General features: G+C 39.5%; 1 protein-coding gene and 1 long non-coding RNA gene across 2 annotated transcripts; one reads left to right on the top strand and one right to left on the bottom strand.

Moving 5' to 3' along the window:
- On the top strand, nt 1–1,455 carry LOC146383722 (uncharacterized). The gene is made up of 3 exons (XR_014800617.1): nt 1–275; nt 444–507; nt 905–1,455. It is a non-coding gene; the product is annotated as an uncharacterized LOC146383722 (long non-coding RNA).
- A 1,682-nt stretch (nt 1,456–3,137) lies between these two features.
- Nucleotides 3,138–19,745, bottom strand: rab11fip1b (RAB11 family interacting protein 1 (class I) b). Its single transcript, XM_084935139.1, has 6 exons — nt 19,245–19,745; nt 9,363–9,790; nt 7,369–9,286; nt 4,537–5,403; nt 4,107–4,221; nt 3,138–3,916 (listed from the first exon to the last, which is right to left on the bottom strand). The coding sequence occupies exons 1-6, from the start codon at nt 19,583–19,585 to the stop codon at nt 3,710–3,712; spliced, it is 3,876 nt and encodes a 1,291-aa protein (XP_084791265.1). The 5' UTR covers nt 19,586–19,745; the 3' UTR covers nt 3,138–3,709.
- Nucleotides 19,746–20,154: the final 409 nt, after the last annotated feature.

Consider the following 20,154-nt stretch of genomic DNA (forward strand, 5'->3'; position numbering starts at 1 on the left):
TATTTGCAAAAATGCTCCGACGTTTTCAGAGAGGTCCATTTTTTTTTTCATGCTTTGTGGCAGCTTTTGAACATCTGTGGCATCTATTAATGTCAAATCTAGACTTTATTTAACAACATAAGCAAACTCTATGTTACAATAATTGCACAGCCATTAAGGATCAAATCAATTTCTGAAAAATGTTCTGTTTTTTTTCTCCCTCTGCTTGCTTCTTACTGTCTTTGAGGCTCGGGACCAGCACTCCTGTTGTTGGACAGAAAGACATCAACTCAGTGGTAAGTATTTTGGTTTTCCAATATATTAGCAACTGCCAGTGGCATTTATATTAATCAGGCTGAACTTTAATCATACTTTAGAACAGCCTGTTTTACTTATTGTTTTATTTGTGCTTTGGTTTGGGGAAGTTGTTTCTTTACTGATCTTTTCCTGTCTTCTGTTATTAGACTTGAGATATGACTGCACTATGCTGTTGCTGGTGACTCCAGTTAATTCTACAAGACATGCTGTGTAAGTAAACAAAAAACAACAGTTTGGTCTGCATTTCTTGAAAGATCACATCCCCCAAACTTAGTTTAGAGGGTCTACACTGTATATAGTGAAGTCTGCAAGTTTTCTAACAGCAAAATTTGTTTTGTGCCCAAATCATTTTGCACATCATTAGAATTAAAGTTATTGGCCATGTTTGCATAGCCCTTTTTAAAATGATGCTTTCATGACATTATTGTGTGTTGGGTGGTGGTCACGGCTATCCAGACTGACAATTGGGACATTGAATGTCACCTCTCCGGTGGGGAGGGAGCCTGAGATTGTCCAAATTGGAGTCTGTTTTATACCAAATGCAGAAAAAATGTTTTAAGAAAGCAATTAAATTCATGTTCCAAAAAATATGATTGTTTGCTTGCAGGACAACAGGACAGATGAGTCCTCCGTCACAGATGGTGTGGTCAGTGAAGATGGTCGCCTGCAGGTTCAAGCTCATTGCATCTCCAACCCACATCCACTGCCACTGTACTTAAGGGAAGTTAAAGACTTTCTTCTGCACCTACATTTGGATCACCTCGATCCATGATAGTCATTCAGGCAGTAATGCTGGGACTGGAAACAAGCCATCCTTAAAATATTACAACATTCCAGCTCCTGTGTTGGAATGAAAAACAAATGTGTTGTTTAAATTAGAGACTGCACTTGTGACAGAACAATAAATATTTTATTTTGATTATATAAGTAATGTAAGTACAAAACAAACTTGTGGTAGGCCTAAACTTATTTTCAGAATAATTACATCTGAGACTTTGTTTCATTGTAAGATTATAACAGTGATGGCAATATAATTGTTTGTTGTTCAGCAGAACAGTGTCCAGTATGTTGGCTGTTATACTTTGTTGTGTTTGAAAATAAAAGTTGGGCTGATTTTAACATCATTACAAAAAGTGTTGTTAATTATTTTTAATCATATTCAGGGTACCACAAATTGTTTTTTCATTTAGTTGAACTTGAAATGTTTGTCAGTAGGTAAACAATTAGTATTGTACAGTCAGAAATATCAAGTTATTCTTAATACTGCAGACTTGCAATGTATAAGTTGTCCTAACAGTCATCTTAAGTAAGCTTTACTTAGTTTTTTTGAGGCAGTTCTGGGAACTAACCAGGCTGTACAGTGTACTCAAAATGAGTAAGTTGCCCCAACTTGGTCATCTTACGTAAACTTGATCCAATTTTCTTGAGTTCTGGGAACAAATGAGCTTGTACAGAGTACTCAAAATAAATAAGTTGTCCTAATTTAGTCATTTTTAGCTAAGCTTTACTCAATTTTTTTGAGTTCTGGGAACTAATTAGATTTTACAGTGTAGGTCACTGACAGCACTGTGCCGCAGGACAGAAGACGGTGCAGTCAGAGTATTTGACAGCTTAAAATAGAGTGATTTTCTCAAATGCCTCAGTGATTAGTTTTTGTTAATGATCTTGTCGAGCAATGCCCTTTGCACATGCAGATCAATTGAATATGTTGTGGCTGCTGGAAGACTTGCTGAATAGAGGCTGATTAGAGGCTGAATAGAGGCTGATTTCCACCCTGTGGTACACAGAACTTCACAGTTTGAGACCTTGAGAACTCATCACAGCCAAGGCAAGTTTCCCATTAGTACTCACATTACCGGATTGTTTATCTCAAATTACTCCATCTGTTCATGACCAGTTCTTGAAGAAATATCCAAGAACATCATGTTTTGTACAGCATAAAAGGATATCCAAGCAGACTGTCTTCAGACAAACTTTAGACTAAGCAATCTTAGGGTCATGTTGTTGATATGATTAAACCAGATTTTCAACCTTAGCCTCTGCATTACTAGAAATTTTCATATTATTATTGTTTTTATTTTTCCAAAAGGAGATCAAATGTTAAATCAGAGTTATCCTCAGTTTTATAAATACTGCTAGGTGACCTAGCCATGTGATTCACGTACACCGTGTTGGTACCGGGCTGGGCCCCTTTTGTCTTGAGAAATGCTTTAATTCATAATGACACACATTCAGCAACATGCTGGAAACGTTCCTCACAGATTCTGGTCCATATTGACATGACAGCATCACACAGTTGATGCAGATTTGTTGGCTACACATTAATGATGCAGGTCTCACATTCCACCACATCACAAAGGTGCTCTGTTGGACTGAGGTCAGATTCCTGTTTACATCTGACAGGAATGGCCCCCGGTGTGGTCATCTGCTGCAGTAGCCCATCTGCTTTAAGCTTCAATATGTTGTTCATTCAGAGATGTTCTTCTGCACACCTTGGTTATAATGAGTGGTTATCTGACTTCTTGTTGGCTTCCTATCAGCTTAAAGCAGTCTGGCCATTCTCCTTTGACATCACCAAAAGCAAATGTTTTAAACAAGCTTTAGTAAATCAATGTCAAGATTAATTTTAAGATGATGAAGAAGACCATGTACACTTAAATTTCAGTACTGCGTACAGACATTAGATGAAATGAAGCCTACAGAAAAATATTCCAGGATATAAATTAAGATTTAAAAAAAACAAGAACAACTGTTTCATCAGGAAAGGAAAACTAATCTTTAAAACGCGCTTTAATCTGATCAGAAACTAAATAAAGTAGCAGACAGTGTTTGTATTAATTCATGGTTTTATTTTATTTTTCAAATTTATTTAAGCAGTAAAAATACTCAGTACAGTGTTCAGTGTCTTAACAGTTAATAGTGTGAGCTACTTAAAGTGCACATGGGAATTAGCAGTAAACTTTGACAGTAAGCTCTACAGAGAGAAATCAACTGGAGTTTCGCCATGAAATGCAACAAGTCTGGTATGCTGGCAGGATTACACATTTATCAAAGTTATTTCCAGAAGAAAGATGAAAGGCATGACCAGATATATACAAGATATCCTTTAAACTCACATGAAACAAATGTCTAAATTTATCGATCATCTAAAAACTACCACGTCTTTCCAAACTGAATCCTTTAGCTGAGAGAGCTAAATATTTCAAAGATTTTCTTTCCCTCAAATCATTAATTTTATTGGGTGATGAAATATTTGAAATCTAAAGTGTTCCTCCATACTTTACAGCAAAAGTATTCCAGTTGCATTAACGTAACCAATACATCTATAAAGTGATATTTCTAATGTGGACGAGCTGTGTATAAACAGGTCTGATTAAGTGCAGCAAGAATACAGTGACGCCTGCAAAGCTACCTAAGCAGCTTTCTTCATAGCGGTCAAGGACATGAGGATACTTGGCTTCTCTTCTATGACTCGCACAAGTAAATTATCAATGTACTGCTCCAGCTCCGATATCTTATGATCTCTCTCCGAGAGCTGGTTCTCCTGTTTCAAGATCAGAGAGATCAGTTCCTCCCGGGTCAGCTGGGAGTAAGGCCCTTTCATCCCACTGTCATCCAACTGTGGAGCGACAAAGCATGCTTTAAAAGTGCCAGGATATAAGAAACTTAAATTCCATCGGCCTATTTCTTGTTGAAAATCTTAAAAAAAAGAGAGAGAGAGAGAGAGAGAGAGAGAGAGAGAGAGAGAGAGAGAGAGAGAGAGAGAGAGAGAGAGAGAGAGAGCGAGAGAGAGAGAGAGAAACAAATACCGTTGTTTTGTCCTGAAGTCCACTGGGGATTCCTGTGGATTTGTTTTCATTTTCCCCTTGAACAACTGAGGCACCCTGCTGCTCGAGAGGATTAAGAGGTCTTACCGGCTGAAGCCTGAAATGATGAAAACAAAGCATAAAAGACAGACGTAAGCACCTGTTGAATGGGAGTAAAGGAAACTGTATAACCAAGTACACTGCGCAGTAATCCATTCAACAATTAAACTGAACATAATACCCAATAATAAAACTCAGTTCACCCATATCAAGCTTACTATACTGTACAGAATACATTGAACATTTGTATAAGTGAAAGCTAATAAGACTGAATGTTGCAAATTACACAAATGAAACGTGCATACAGATAAAAATATAAATAAAGTAACATTTGACCTATAAAAGTTATTCTTTAGCAACCAAACCATCTGACCTGCGTGAAGGTGTAGGTGCCCCATCTTTCTTCACACCTGTCTCCACTATATTCTGGACTTTAAGGGACTGGGACTCTTGGAGTGGACTCACTGGGACATGCCCAGGACTTGTGGACTCATAATACGGGTCGCATGCTTGGAGTGCATCGTTATCGGGCGCAGCTGCACTTCGATCACCTGTAGCGTGGCTTCTTTCCGTGCCCGTGTTCGTTAAAGTGTTCGAGCTGATGTCATTCTTTGCAGGAGGTGGGGGAGCGTGGGCCGTCTTTGAGGATTTGATTTTTGGTTGAGAGGCAGCATCTTTATCTGCACTTTGTGATACAGCTGGAGGCCAGTGTATTGAACCAGTATTACTAGAGACTGCTGTGTCATCTTGAGCTGTGAGCTCACTTTCATCTTCCTCAAAAGGATTTAAGCCACAAACAACTTTAACTTGTTTAGTCTCTGCGCCGCCTAGATTAGAGCTCGTTTTTGGTTCTGATGACTGCTTTTCTCCCACAGGAGGAGGTACGGACGGCGCAGGACGTTTGCTGTGTTTGGCTTCGTTTGTTGTTCCATTAGCGTTATTGCTTTGCGTCAGGCTCTGGGAGTTCTTTGAATCTGTGGGAGACCTACACAGCGGAGCGATCATTTGCACCGAGCGCTGTGGGGGAACACTGACAGTTTTGACATCTTTGTCTTTGCTTTGCTTGTTAATTTGTGCCAGATGTCGTGCCGGCACATCCTGCTCCCTGTGAGGCTGCTTGCCAGCTTGACTCCTTACTGGCGGCTGAGGAGCTGGTCGCTTCTCTCGTTGAGTACTAATCAGGTCCTTTTCATCCACGGAACCGGTCTTACTTCTCACCGATGACACAGCAGAGTGACACCTGGAAATGAGACAGACTACATAACATTTGGGCATACGTCAGCATTTAATAACAGGAATTCAACTGAGGGTTGGTAGGCGTGGGGGGCTAAACACACTAATGATGCAAGTAATATAGATTGATATAATAGGACTTTATTTTTCACAATATTAAAGATACCTTGTCCCAAATTCTCTTGCAATGTTATAGGACAACCAAAAGAAGGTGAAAAGGTAACATAAGATATTGAGATACTACTATAAAAGGAAATGTATTTTAATGTGCTGAGCACATCTGAAGTTTCTTTCCATCTACTTCTTCTGTCAAACTGACTTCTTCACAAAGTTTCTAGTATTTTTCACTTCACATAATGAGGTAAAACTATGCAGTGAGCTCAATCTTTCAGCCCAGTCTGCAAAATTATATAAACTGTAACGCACACATAGCTGTGCAACAGTCACATGTGTCACTTATGTTCCCATTACTCTGCCTCCTGACATCTGACCCATGTTAACACATGGACTGGACATACACACACCCACAACCACCTACACACAATGGACAACTGTACCCTCAAACACACAATAATAACATGGACTGAACCACCACTCACAACCACTAGCACTTTATATAGCCTCTTAGCTGCACTACTGTATAGTTCTGTGTAAATAATCATACAATAATTTTTAATTCTACAACTGTTTACAACTTGCATAGTTCCCATTTCTGTATAGCTGTATATCTCATATTTCTGTATAGTTTTTTTTTTTTCATATTTATATCCTGTTCATAGCCTGTACATAGCTTGTACTCACTACAGCCTGTACATACTTATAGTTATAGCATATTCATAACATATTTCATACCGTGTACATATTATATACCATAATAGACCCATTCTGTAATATACTTACATATCTATATTATTGCTAATATATATTGTAATATCTATATCATGGCTAAAGCACTTCTGGATGGATGCAAACTGCATTTCGTTGCCCTGTACCTGTGACATGTGCAATGACAATAAAGTTGAATTCTATTCTATTCTATTCTATTAAATAGAGAACTACTGAGAAGAAGAACTGCTGCTGACCTGTGACGGAGCAAAAGCACATAAGGTAACTTCAGATAACACATTCCCTGCATGTGCATCATCGTTGTGTTGTTTTTAATCAACCATTATAATTCAGCTTCACTACCTCCTTTTCTCTTCTGCTCCTGATGCTGTCCTGTTCTGCTTTTAAGCCTGGTCAACCGTGCACATTATGTAATGCTTAACAATGTCAGGCGGTCTAACACTTTAGTTGAGGAAAGGTCTACAGAAGTTCAGTGTGACTACCTTGGGGTGATCACCAAGCCTTTTAAGCGTTACCAGCACAGGGCAGTTTCTCTTAAAAGAAAAAGGATTTTAACGTCTGAATTAATTTGCACAAATTTTGTTTTGTCGAAGTGTTAATATTCCCGGAGGACAAAGATTTCAATTTTCCTTTGACATTTCCTCCAGCCTTGCCTGAAACCTGTGGTTCTAATTTGTTTTTCAACAGCTTTGGAAGGACTTTAATGCACCACTTTGAAAAGGAAAAAATGAATAAATAAATGAATTGGAAAGAGTGACCTGAATCACTAAAATCAGGTTTGATTTGCCAACTTTTTACATTCGTTACCAGGAAAAAAAACAAACAAAAAAAAATTCCATTATCTTTATCCACAATTGTAATTAGTACTGAGTGCTATGAAGAAAATGCTAAACAAAGACTGAGAACCTTAAAATTCCATCCACCTTGAGCTGTTGTCTGGTCGTTTTAAAATTGTTTAAATGCACTGTAAATAAACTCCCTCTGTAAAGTCAGAGGTTCTCGAGAGCTAAGGAGGTTGTATGTATATATGTATGTATGAATGAATTCAAGTATTTCAAGGTAAGGCTATTAAATCACACTTTTACTGCAGTGCTTGTGATTGACGTAGCGTATAGCTTTAACTAACCGTTGCTGAACCGTTGGCTCTTCGGCTGTGCTGTTGTCGAGGGACTCGGGAATCTCCTCAAAGGGGTTGGAAGAGAAGGTTTCATCAAAAGGATTAGTGGAAGTGACTGCAGGACTGCTCACTTTGGGTTTCTTCCCTGCAGCCCTAACTTCATCTGTTGTTTTGTTTCCCCTCTTCTCTTGCTCTTCTGCATTCCTCAACTTCTCCAGCTTCCTTGCCTCCTCTTCCTTCTTCTCTCTCCTAATCCTCTCCTCTTCCTCAATCCTCCACTTTTCTTGTTCCTGCAGTCTTCTCTCTTCCTCCAGCCTCTCCATTTCTTCCTTTTCCTTTCTAGCCCTCTCTTCTTCCTCTTTTCTCCTCTTCATCTCTTCCTCCATCCTAACCCTTTCCTCTTCTTCCCTTCTAATTCTTTCCTCTTCCTCAAGTCTTCTTTGTTCTTCTTGTTGCATTTTTTCCTCTAACAGTCTTTCATATTCTTCTCTTTGCTTCCTAGCCCTCTCCTCATCCTCCCGTCTCTTCTCCTCCTCTTTCCTAAGTCTTTCCTCTTCAGCTCTTTGATTTTCTTGTTCTTCTAGTCTTTTTTCCATCCTGATCCTTTCTTGCTGTCTAATTTTCTCCTCTGCCTCAATCCGTTTCCTCTCCTCCTCTAATCTCTCATGTTCTTCCCTTTCTTTCTTAGCCCGTTCCTCTTCTTCTTGCCTTTTCTTCTCTTCCTCTTTCCTAACCCTCTCTTCTTCCTCCCTTTGCTTCCTTTCCTGCTCCAACTGTATCCTTTTTTTCTCTTGCTCTTCTTCTAGTTTTCTCAGCAGCTCCTCCTCCTCTTTTCGTTTCCTTTCTTCCTCCTTCTCCTCGTTTTCCTTTCTAATCCTCTCTTCTTCCTCAGCTATTTTTGCCTCTTCTAGCCTTCTCCTCTCTTCTTGTGCCCTCTTCTCTTCCTCAAGTCTCTTTTCCTCTGCCAGTTTTTGCTCTTCTTGCCTTCTCTTTTCCTCCATCTTAACCCTCTCCTCCTCTTCTAGTCTCTTATTCTCTTCCTCAATTCTAATCCTTTCCTCTTCATCTCTTTGCTTTCTTCTTTCCTCCTCAAGTTTCCTTCTCTCTACTTCCTTCAGTCTCTCTTCCTCTGCTATTTTTGCCTCTTCTTCTTGCCTTCTCCTCTCTTCCTGTGCCCTCATCTCTTCCTCGAGTCTCTTTTCCTCTGCCAGTTTTTGCTCTTCTTGCCTTCTCTCTTCCATCTTAACCCTCTCCTCTTCTTCTAACCTCTTCTTCTCTGCCTCAACTCTAATCCTTTCCTCTTCGTCCCTTTTCTTCTTTTCTCCCTCCTCTATTTTCCTTCTCTCTAGGACTTGTAGTCTCTTTTCCTCTGCCAATCTTTCACGCTCTTCTTCCATCCTAACCCTTTCCTCTTGCTCTTGTCTTCTCTTTTCTTCCTCACTTCTAATCTTTTCCTCTTCTTTACTCCTCGTCTCCTCTTCCTCTTGTTTTTCTCTGTCCTCAGCTAAACTTTCAAGCCTCTCTTGTTGCCTCTTAACCTTCTCTTCTTTCCTCTCCTCCTCTATTATAGTCCTTTTGGATTCACTCACATTCGCTTTAACGTTTTCAACTTCAGGAGTGTCCTCCTCCTCCTCCTCCTCCTCCTCATCCTCTTCCCAAGGTGAACACTGCCTCGCTGCCTTTTGTTGCTCAGGTGGTGGAGAGTTTTCAGGGACATCCTCCATTGATCCATGACCTGAACTGGCCAGACTGAAGTTTGAGCTGATGCGAGAAGTCCGAGATGGCGGCTCCTCACAGTATACGTGACTGCCATTGATGCATAAATTACTCTGTTCTACAGAAACCTGTTTTTCACGACCAGATGATGAATCCTTGCTGCCTGAGCTGCCTGAGCGTTTATGTATCATGAACTTGAACTTCTTTTTACCTGAAAAGAAGATGAGCACGTTAACACAACATAATGAAAGAGGAAAGCATTAATGGTGAAAAAGTACATTCCTGACCCTCTGAGGAATCGACATTCAGACCAGATGATTGGCTGCCGGTGAGCGCGGAGTTCTTCCCAGGCAGAACAGACATAGACTGAGACATGCTCTTCTGCAAGTTGGACTTTGGAGAAAACAAAGACTTAATCTTGTGTTTCTTATGTTTTCCATCCTTGCCTGTCGCCGCTTCACCATCCCCGTTGCCCTCCTCCTCGCTGTCCGTCAGGACCTGACTGAAGGACGGCGCCACGCTGGTCACAGAATCTGACTCCTTTTTCTTGCCACGAACTTTGTCCTTGAACTTGCCCAGACGAGACCGAGATTTGCCAGCAGCAGAAAGGTCGAACATGCTGGCAGTCATGTTGTTTCTCATGAACTGGATATCCAGAAGCACCTCTCCTCTGTCTTTGTCTGGCTTACCAGTCTTATCAAGAAGTTTAAACCATCTGTTGAAGAGACGCAAATTATTAGCCTTTTGTACTTATTTACACATCCACTGTATAAAAGTGAAAATCAAATATCTAGAAATATGTGGTCGTTTTAGAGGTGTTTTTATCCCGACTAAACCAGAAGTGGGGTGCAATCACAAAATCAAGCTACTTGTGACCAAAATCTATCACTCAATCTATAAGTCAAGTGAGGCCTGTCTGAAGGTCTAAACTGAATGTCTCTGTAATGATCATAAAGATCAAATGCACCACAAACCCCTTGTAACAAAAGAAATTAATACTGATCACGATCTTCTAAATGATTTAAACAAATGAGAGTCACCAAGACTTGCACACATTTATAGTAATGTGAATGTCTAGTCCTGCTCATTTTTCCTCTTTGCAGAAATCATGACCCATCTCACTGCAAATGGAAAGTGGCAGCGTGAATGTTTTTGGAAAGTCTGTGATGATCTAAGCTCAACCAGCAAACTGAGCATAAAGGAAAGTCTTAAAAATATAAATTCTGTCAAGTCTACAGCAGCCCTGCAGAATTTATGAAAGCTTGTACAGTGTGTACCCTCAGCAGTTGACAACCTTTATTAAATCCTGTTCCCTTGTTCCTTGTCTCACATGATCAAATCTTCAGAGCATGGTAGATGTACGGTGCTGATGTTTACTGTCAAAATGTTTTATGCCAGTTTTCCTAAATAATGCATCCAACCCTGCAGGGAGTTAGCAAGCCAACTGCCCCTTTGAAAGAGAAAGCTTTCATCCGAGATTTAGTCGGATTCTTGCGAAACTTAGCCTGCCAGGTTCAAGGGAATTTATTCTGTTATTACCCCCCTCTTCATCCTTTAAATATACAACACATGCACACCAAAGAGAATTTTGATACAGCACCACATTTTGATACAGCTGGATAATAACAACACACCAAGATGACAATAAAGTAACCAATTATAAATGCTGGTTACGCCCTAAAAATTCATTCATAAAATTAAAGTCTCATGTTTAAAATGCTGAAAAATCCTAAACAGACATCCTAAAAATGCCAAGCAAGACCAGACAGGGCCAACTTTCCAGTGTTTCTGCACCTTCGACATCCAGTACTGACAGAAGGGTCTCAGAACAGGCAGAAGAAATCTAACACAATAGGAAAAAGGAAAAAAAAAGTCAGTCAGCATAAAAAGTGCCCATCAGGCAAAAATCTGAGGTCAGCTCACCACTGAGCAAACAAGTCCCACTGAAGTCTGGATTCCTAGGGAAATGAGGAAATGAGGACGAGGCCATGCATTTGTTGTTGCTGCAGGCTTCTGTCTCTTTCTCTGCATTACACATTATTGTCCAAAGATGCTTTGTGCATGCACGCGTTTGTGTGCCATAAATAGACTTTTCCCTCCAACTTCAGCCCTGACAAAACACAGCCCACTGAAATTCCACTTATATGTGCTAAAAGAACTGAATACAGCGCTTCCTTTGGATGATCCAGAGTTAGATATGGTGAGATTTTAATCATCCTAGGAATGCTTCAGATGTCATGCAAACAAATTAAAAAGCTGGGGAAAACGCCTTTTCCTGGAAGTTTTGAAATGGCTTACTGCTGTCAACGCTCCACTGCCTCCTACTTGCTGATGAGTAATGGGATGTGATTTGCAGATTTCAGGCCTTGACATAACTGTGTCATGTGTGGCTTCTTCATGCTTGCCTGATAAATGCCATTCAACAGAACACGTCTAGATGGGATGGGGACACATCTACAAGTGGTATAAAGTTATGAAAAATAATATTTCATTCAATACAAGAAAAAAACAAAACAACAATTCCACTTTTTCAGTCATATCATTGCCAGAATAACTTGACTGTCTGTCCCGTTCTTTGTGTGTACTGAGATAAATTAGGATAGTTCATCATCTACATGCAATCTAGTACAAGAAGGTTAATTGTTGGATTAAAACTGATTAACTATTTATTCTTAATTTTATGAATTTAAAATGCACATACAGCAGTCAATCAGCAATTTAATGTAAACATGGTCAGACTGAACTGCGTGAATTTGAATGTTGCATACTGTAGTTTCTGTTGCCATTATATTTCAGAAATTGCTAGTATGCTGGTAATTGCCCAAACAACCATCTCTAGGGTTTACAGAAGATGATCCAAATAAAAAAATAAATAAATAAATAAAAAAAATCCAGTGGTCAGCAGTTCTCTAAATGCAAAAACACCTTTTTAGTCAGAGGAGGGGGCAGAATGCAGCAAAAGTAACACAAATGACTGTTAAAACCATGGAGGCATGCAGAAGAGCATCTCTGACTGTGTCAAACCTTGAAGCAGATGGGCTACGGCAGAAGAAAACCACACCAGGCTCCACTTCTGTCAGCCAAGAACAGAAAACTGAAGGTACATTTTCTAATGTCTGACAAAAATTAAACAATAGTCATTATTCTCCTTCAACAGTCTCATATTTAGATGATCAGAGTTGTGCACAACCAACATGAGAGCATGGATCCATCATTCTTCGTACACATCCAGCAAAATCTCTGAGAAATGTTTGTTGAATCTATGCTACAAAGAATTAAGTCCATTCTGATGGCAAAAGAGGTCTCTCACCCAGTACTAGCAAGGTGACACTGAGGTGTCCAGTGACAGCACAGACTAATGACAATGGCCCATTTGTAGTCTCTAAGGAGCTCATCGTTTGTACTTCAAACCTCTCGGGCCCTACTCAACAGATGAAGAGATTTCTTCCAAAAGATATTTGGCATTTCTGGTGTTAAAGTCTGCTGTCTAGCATGTGGATCAGCAGTCAGTTAGGCCTTGTGGATAGCTACAGTCTCGCCCTTGGAGAAACCACTCCACTCAGGATTTAAATATTCAGAATATGCAGCATTAGACTCACCAGAACCCCTCACTGTAAGTTGACAATTTGTCAAACCTCTTTATACCAAATGTAAAATCTTTATAATTATATTAAATGTACACAATAACAGCCGTATATATGCATAACATACTTAGACAAAAACACATGCAGATGAGTACTTTGACAGTACAAAATAGTACTGCATTGCAACACAGTTGCATCCCACATGAACAAGAAAAAAAAATAAAAAGAGCAGAAGTAGTAAGTCACTTCAGTTAAATGAGAAGGGAAGTTGCAAAAATGTTTGGGCGTTAGCTGGCTGAATGTAGTAAGTGCTGTGCAGGAGTTATAGCTGCTTTGATGGCTTTCATACAAGACATCCTGGGTGATGATGAGGCCATTTGACTAATCTCACACCTCTGTAAGTAGCAGAAAGATTGCAGCTCTGCTGGACAGGCAGAGCCAGGGGAGGATAATGCATGACTCAACATTTTGTAAAGCTATTTTACTTTGTGTGCACACACACACACACACACACACACACACACACTTCCTTGTGAACTACTGATAAGACAATGCCCTGTCTTCTTATCACAGAACCCAGCTGTGAGTGGGAGAAGAGCTGAGTGAGTTAAACAGCTCAACAGCGATAATGTTCAAGGCTTATTGGTATCCACGAGTCAGAGAAACAAAATGAAGGCCAGTGCAAAGAAAAGAAACTCACTTTCCCATTGTTTTGCCAAAACAGAGACTGAAATTGGTGCCTTTTAAAACTGAAAATCTGTATAACATATGCTAGATCACACAGTGACTTGAAAAAGGCAATGAAGCTATGTAAGAAGTCAGAAATGATGAACAGAAGTTATACTTGAGATCTGTCCTCACTAGATTAGCTCTTTACACCGTTTCATGACAAGTGTATAATTATTCCTTTAATCATGTTTCACATCTTAAAGTCTTCATAATATTTTGCTCTCAGACTGCTGGCTTACTTGTGGTTCCTGGAGTTTCTACAAGTTTAATGGGAATCATTGCCTTCAGCTATCAGGCCTCTACTATGGAACTAGATCCCAGTTAGGCTTTTGGAGACACACAGTCTCCACTTTTAAGGTTAGGCTTAAGACCTTTTTTTGATATAGTTGACAGTCAGGTGTGTATCAGCTGACCCTGAACCATCATTTATTTATAGTGCTATAGGCTCAAATGGCTCAGGGACTTCCCCTTTACACACTGAGCAGTTCACACAGTTTGTATTTCCACCACTTCCCATCGCCCTCCAACCAGTCGCATCAGATGTTTGTCCCTCCCCGACCTGGTGCTATATTAATAAAACTGAATTAAGTTGGCTGCTTGATAGCACCTTTAATTTAACGCTTCTCGCTAAAACGGCTGCTGTAATGCCCTTGTACAACTCCATGTGTAAAACTGGGTTGTATAAAAATGTTTAGTCTCTGTCATGCAAATACCCCATATATTTGTGTAACTGTAGCACAAAGAAGACATTGCACAAATTGAAACTCCTTTTTAATAGGTTTAAAAAAAAAAAAAAAAAAAAAAAAAAAAATGTTGGCAACAAAAGACAATCTCCCAAACCCAATGTTTAAAAATAGTTAATGGTGGACAAAAAAAACCAAAAAAAACCTAGATGACTTAGCATGATTGTGCATAAATAATAAATAAATAAATAAATAAAAGTATGAATAACATTTAGAAATTTACAATGGAAAAGACATTTGGAATCTAGCAAAGAAAAAAAAAAAAAAGGGGGGGGGAAGCTAAATCGATATTGAACTGTCCTGATCTCCCGGCCCTCAGGTGGCACAGCATTAAAAACAGACTATGCTCTGTAGTGGAAATCAATGAAAGCCAATGAAGAACACTGTTGGTCCTCAAATTCAAGTCATAACCCTACAAAAGGACAGGAGAGGGAAGAAAAAAAAGCCACAAGATTGAGCAACAGTGCTTTTCTTTTTAAGACTGATTGAGGCAAAGTGGAAAACAGTCCTGTGGACTGGCAAGCAAAACATTCAAAATTCTTTTAAAAATTGGTTCTTCCTGTAGGCTACACTCTGAAAAAAAGACTATGAGGGAATATCTGGCTGGTTATTGACACTTGTTATTAGTTGAAAAGTGAGAATACACTGCATCTAAGAGGAAATGCATTTCCTCTTAGATATTCCACAATCAACTGTAGGTTGTAATATTGCAAAATGGAAGTGTTTAGGAACCACAGCACTTGGCCACAAAAAGGCACACCACATAAAATGTTACAGAGCAGGTCACCAAGTGCAAATAGTGCATCAAAGTCCAAAACACTCTGATGATTGAATAAGTTAAACCTCCTCTGGTACTAACATCAGCATAAACACTGTGTACAAGAGCTTCATGGCATGGGTTTCCATGGCTAAGTAGCTCCTGTAGGTATAATGTATAGATGGTGTAATATGTGTGTCCATACAGTATATATTTAGCATATTGGACCATATTGTGTATGTTTCGGAGCAACATGCTGGTCCACCCAGGTCATGCTTTTTAAAGGGAAAGCCTGGCATACAGGTCTGTGCAACCCCTCATCTCTTTATATTTTCCTTGGAAAACTGGAAAGGGTGAAGTTATTTACTGAAACATGGGCAAACATACATGGAAAACAGGATATGAGGTAAAATCATTGAAATGAGCTTGAAAGTCAGTATTTGGCATGACCACCTTTATTTTTTCAACACAGGATAAACTCTGTGACAAGCTTTCTTGTAATTTCTTTAAGTAGTCTTCAGGAATAGTTCTCCGGGCTTCTTGAAGGACATTTAAAGCTTCTTTGGATGTTGGCTGCCTTTTGCTCTGTTCTCTGTCAAGATGATCCCCACACCCTCCTCCCCCACCCCCCTCCCCAGTTTCTTAAAAACATGACTTTCAGATACTGTTCATCTGCTGCAGATAGTTATGCTAGTTAGGCTGACGTTTAGCAAAAGAAGAGAAATTGTTGAGATCTGGACTGAAGTGAAAGTGATTGAAAAAGCAGCCACTGTCCACAGAAAACCTTTGAAATGGAAAACGATCGCACAGGACCACACTCAGATATTAGAAGAAAGTTTGGCTCCTTGGAAGCAAAACATAAAGAAATGAGGGGTGGTCCAAAACTTTTGCACATTACTACATTTCAGCAAGAAACTGCCAATTCAAATCATCCAGTTGTTAAACATTACGGTTCATAGCAAACAAGCCTGGATGCCAACTGGCCCGCCTGCAGTCCAGACTTGTTGCCAACTGAAAATATGTGGGACATTATGGAACAAAAATGTGACAGAGGAGCTCGAAAAATGCTGAACAGAAGTCCTACATCAAGCCTGAAAGGCTATTCTGCATAAATAACTTTATATATATATATATATATATATATATATATATATGCTGTGTGCTCTTTGTACGGCTTTCAGTAAACTAAATTATTTCAGTCATTTGAAAATAATTTAAATAATTTAACTTTGCAGATTTTCCCCAACTTTTCTGGAGACAGGGTTGCAGCCCATAAATTTTATATAACAAAACTCATGAGTCTGTTTATACAATGAGTGGGTTTTTATTTTAATGTGCATGTAATTAAAAGTGTCTTTTTATTGGTGTGACAGACATTTTTTAATAAGTGAAATTAAAAAAAGAAAATGTCCATGACAGCTGGGAAAACCATACTACGGGAAGACCACATGCGCACCAGAGCAGCTACCACTGCACCTCATAGTGGGATTGTTTTTTTGTTTTTAAATAATCACAGTTTTGTTTGCTAAAAATGGAAGATTTCCTTGTTAATTATTAACAAACAAACACAGCTGCACAAACTATAGTTCCTCATAATAAAATACCAATGTCTATTGCAAGCAACAAGCAAAAAAAGTGCTAAACATGGTCGAATTCTTGATTTCCAGAGTTCACAAACACATCGTGCACATTTAACAGTAGCACTGTTGTGCTAGCAGCATGACACATGTAACCCTGCTTGTGTGATAAAGCTTGGTACTACCACAGTGGTCTTACTCAGACAAACTGACCTTGCATGACCATTGCTGTTGCCATCACTGTTTGTTTTTCCTTGATAAGGTGTTCAGGAATGTAAGGCAGCAGCCAGAATGAAACCTCGGAGGCAACGTGTATTCGCAGAGCTCACATAAAAATCAACAGAGATCGAACTTAGTGTTTACACAGCACCAGCTTCTGACTTCACACATAATAAAAATATTGCAGAAATGCAGATTTCTGCAGTTTTGCTTGAGGAAAACTTAAATATTAAATCAGCCATGATCAGAAAGTGCAACCTGCAGGCAGGTGGAGTTCACATTAGCATACTCGAGCATCCTCTTTCCAGAGCATAATAGAGCTGGGCACTAGCCAAACAGGCAGAGCGGTATAATAAATTAATTGTGACCAAATGCCTTTCAGTCACAGCTCATTCCAGTCAAAAAACACAATGCCAGAGTATGGCTAGACCTCTTTGCTTCTTCATGGCGGAGGAAATATGAAAATTAATGAATCACAACATCAAATCCAGCCTTCTTGTTGATGCAGTTATCCAAAGACCTTTAACAAAGCGGAACCAAAAAAAACCCCAAATAAAACAAAACAACAACAAGAAAACCTTTCAACAGGTAGGAGAACAAGGAAGTGTGTGTGTTTGTGAGTTAAGATTAACAGGCCGGATTGTTGTGTGCTTTTGTATAATACCAGCTACACATCGGGGGGAATAAATCACTCAGGAACAGCTTACAAAGAAAATGTTTTCCGTTCTTACAAAGATACAGATGTCTCACTGTGGACCTGGACAGATTTGTCTTGGATAATAAATAAATTTAACTTCAGCACTAATACACTTAACCTTAACAGAGTAAAGAGCATTTTCTGCTTAAAGGAGCAGACATAAAAGTACCAGCAAGGCCAGTAAAACATGTTCACTTACATTATTACTGCACACTAATAGATGGGTGTGGATGTTTTCACATAGTAAAAATAATTGAACTAGTTAATTATATTTAGCAGTTTCGTTAAATTAAACATTTAAGTTTTTAGTTTTTCTGAAACAAAGAAAAAATTGAACAGAAGCTTGGGTTTTCTTGATGCAATTTCCCTCTTGTTGACACCTTCAGTCAATGAAAGTAAATCTTCTAGCTCACTTCATTTGCCTGGGTAAATAATGCTGCTTGGCATTCTTAAAGGCTGCTTTAGTGGGAACAAATCCCTTAAGCTCTACTGGAGCAAGTAGGTGGCACTCTTAAGTCGAACCCACCAGAGCAGGTCTGGGCACTGATGCATAAACAGTGCACAGCGTGCATCCTCCAATAGCTCACATCACAACAACTTTAAGGGAAAAAAAAAAAAGTCCAAATATAACAGATAAATATTGGAGTCATGCCCAGTGAGGCTTGCAAACGCATATAAAAACAACCATTAGCCAGTTTTCACAAATTATACCGCGTTTATTGATTCGTTGATTGATTATGAAGATCGAGAAACTACAGCATGACTGACAGAAAGAGCTACAGAGGGTTCCCTCCCCTCGTGTCACAGATGAAAATCAGAGGTGCTTATTATTCACTTGGCCTCCCGTAATGTCCCCATTTACATGCAAGTAGAAACCAACAAATCCTCATTTGATTTCTTTTGACGTGTCTGTCTTTAGAGAGGTCAAGGAGGCTGGCTGCATAGCAAGAGTGATTGATCAGAGAAACTCCAAGGGGACAGTTTTGCAGGCAAAGCGATGCTTCCTTTGAAGTAAGTTTAATGTGATCTGGTATTTGTCAAAAAGGGATTGCCCATATTTAAAATGCTATAAATAATTTTTTGGCCTATAATATGTCACATGTCATATGAATCCCTCATGAATTATATCAAGTCATCTTGAGTCACAAACAACATTCCTATCACAAGGTAGAAGCCCCAATCTGTTTTTGGCAAAGTGACTTCTATATAGCTTTTATTTATCCATTTAAAAAGTATTTTAAAGTCTTTTTAAGAGTAATCAGGCCAAGAGGATAGCAGAAATTGCAACAAATATAACAATAGGTCTCTAAAGATATTTTAGATGGCCAGAAAGAACTGCAATGGTTATGATGTACAATAACACAGAGTCATAAAGATACTTTTAAAATAACCCCTTGGTAAATACTGTTCACTAAAGTCTATTTACCAATATAATTTACCAATATAAGTAAAGACATTACACATAAAAAAAAAATTTTAAAAGTTAAAAAAACAAAAAAGCAAAAACATGGAAACAGTGGAAATCAGTTTTGGCAGACGGTCACTCTTTGACACAACATCGATAACCGTTTAAAGACAGTTATAGCCGAATAATTAAGTGAAATCATTTTAAAGGAGGGGGGGAAAGTTTGCAGCTTGTGAAAAGCCCCCACCCATTTTAATAAATGTTGTTATCATCGGCAACTGCATGACAGAGTTATATGAAATCATCGATAATTATAGTTCTGTTTCCCCCTGCTACTGTGAAATGAGTCACTCTGTGTAGTTTTGTTTTATTTTTAGTACTGTGACTACATTTTGAATACTTTTTCCTTTTAAATACGTCAGATAACACCGACTTCGGGGCTGTACTCGAAAACTTACTCGGTTTTGTTGCGTGTTTTGTCCTCACTGAGCTGTGACAGATTAATGACCGCCTGTCCCAGCAGTTTGTCCGGGCCCACCAGAGCCCGGTGAAGGACGTGGACGTGCAGCGTGCTGCCTCCTCCTCCCTGGTTCAGCTGCGGGAGGTCGAAAGAGGCCTCCTCCTTCCACACCGGAGCCACGCATTTCTCCACCACTGAAGTCTGGTACTTCTCTTTGCCCACTTGTATGACCGCGTACGCATCGTTGGTGCCACTTTTCCCCTTTATCCTAAGGCTCCTGGCTTGGAGTACCGTTACCTGGACGCTTGTGGGACACCACTGCTGATCCGTCAAGGACATGCTGACACGGCTCAGAGTCGTTAAAAATGTAATCCTCCAAAACAAAACACAGTGGTGGCTACCATCGGCTCACCAAGAGACCGCACAGAAGCGAGGGAAAGTTTTTTTCCCTCCTGAGGCTCGCTGAACTTCAGGAACCAGCTGATTGGGCGTGGTTACACGGAGAAAGTGGCCTTGGTTGTATAAAGCACGCCCTCAGATTAACAGGTTACACGTTTTCTCCTACGAAGCTCGCGACGCAGCAATCAATTAGATGACAGAGAACACCTGATGCTTGTTTGTACCTGTCAGACTGCATCAGCGTCATCATGTATTTACGGTGCATGCATTTAAATAATAATCTGGCTCTATTTGTTTGTATTTCTAGACTAGCTCCAAATTGTGTCATAATTTAAAACTAAAACATCCTCCTCCCTTAGCAGCTATGCCACTGATGTCTAAAATCTGATACCTCTGCTCTAATGATTCTGTCACTTGGAGAGGGGATGGGATACCCGACAAGCCACATTTGACAGGATTCATTTGGCTGGATTCAGTGTCACCTTCAGCTCTGCTGAATTGTAATTAAA

The sequence above is a fragment of the Perissodus microlepis genome, chromosome 7 (assembly GCF_051167445.1).
Source record: "Perissodus microlepis isolate ML-2025 ecotype Zambia chromosome 7, ASM5116744v1, whole genome shotgun sequence".
NCBI classification, from domain to species: Eukaryota; Metazoa; Chordata; class Actinopteri; order Cichliformes; family Cichlidae; genus Perissodus; species Perissodus microlepis.

Excerpts from the sequence above, each read along its gene's own strand:
- rab11fip1b (XM_084935139.1), bottom strand. The coding sequence starts at position 19,585 with ATGTCCTTGACGGATCAGCAGTGGTGTCCCACAAGCGTCCAGGTAACG. Across the intron at positions 9,791-19,244 it reads AAAACACGCAACAAAACCGA|ATGGTTTAAACTTCTTGATA; the intron begins GTAAGTTTTCGA and ends TCTCTTCAACAG. Across the intron at positions 9,287-9,362 it reads GAATGTCGATTCCTCAGAGG|GTAAAAAGAAGTTCAAGTTC; the intron begins GTCAGGAATGTA and ends TCTTCTTTTCAG.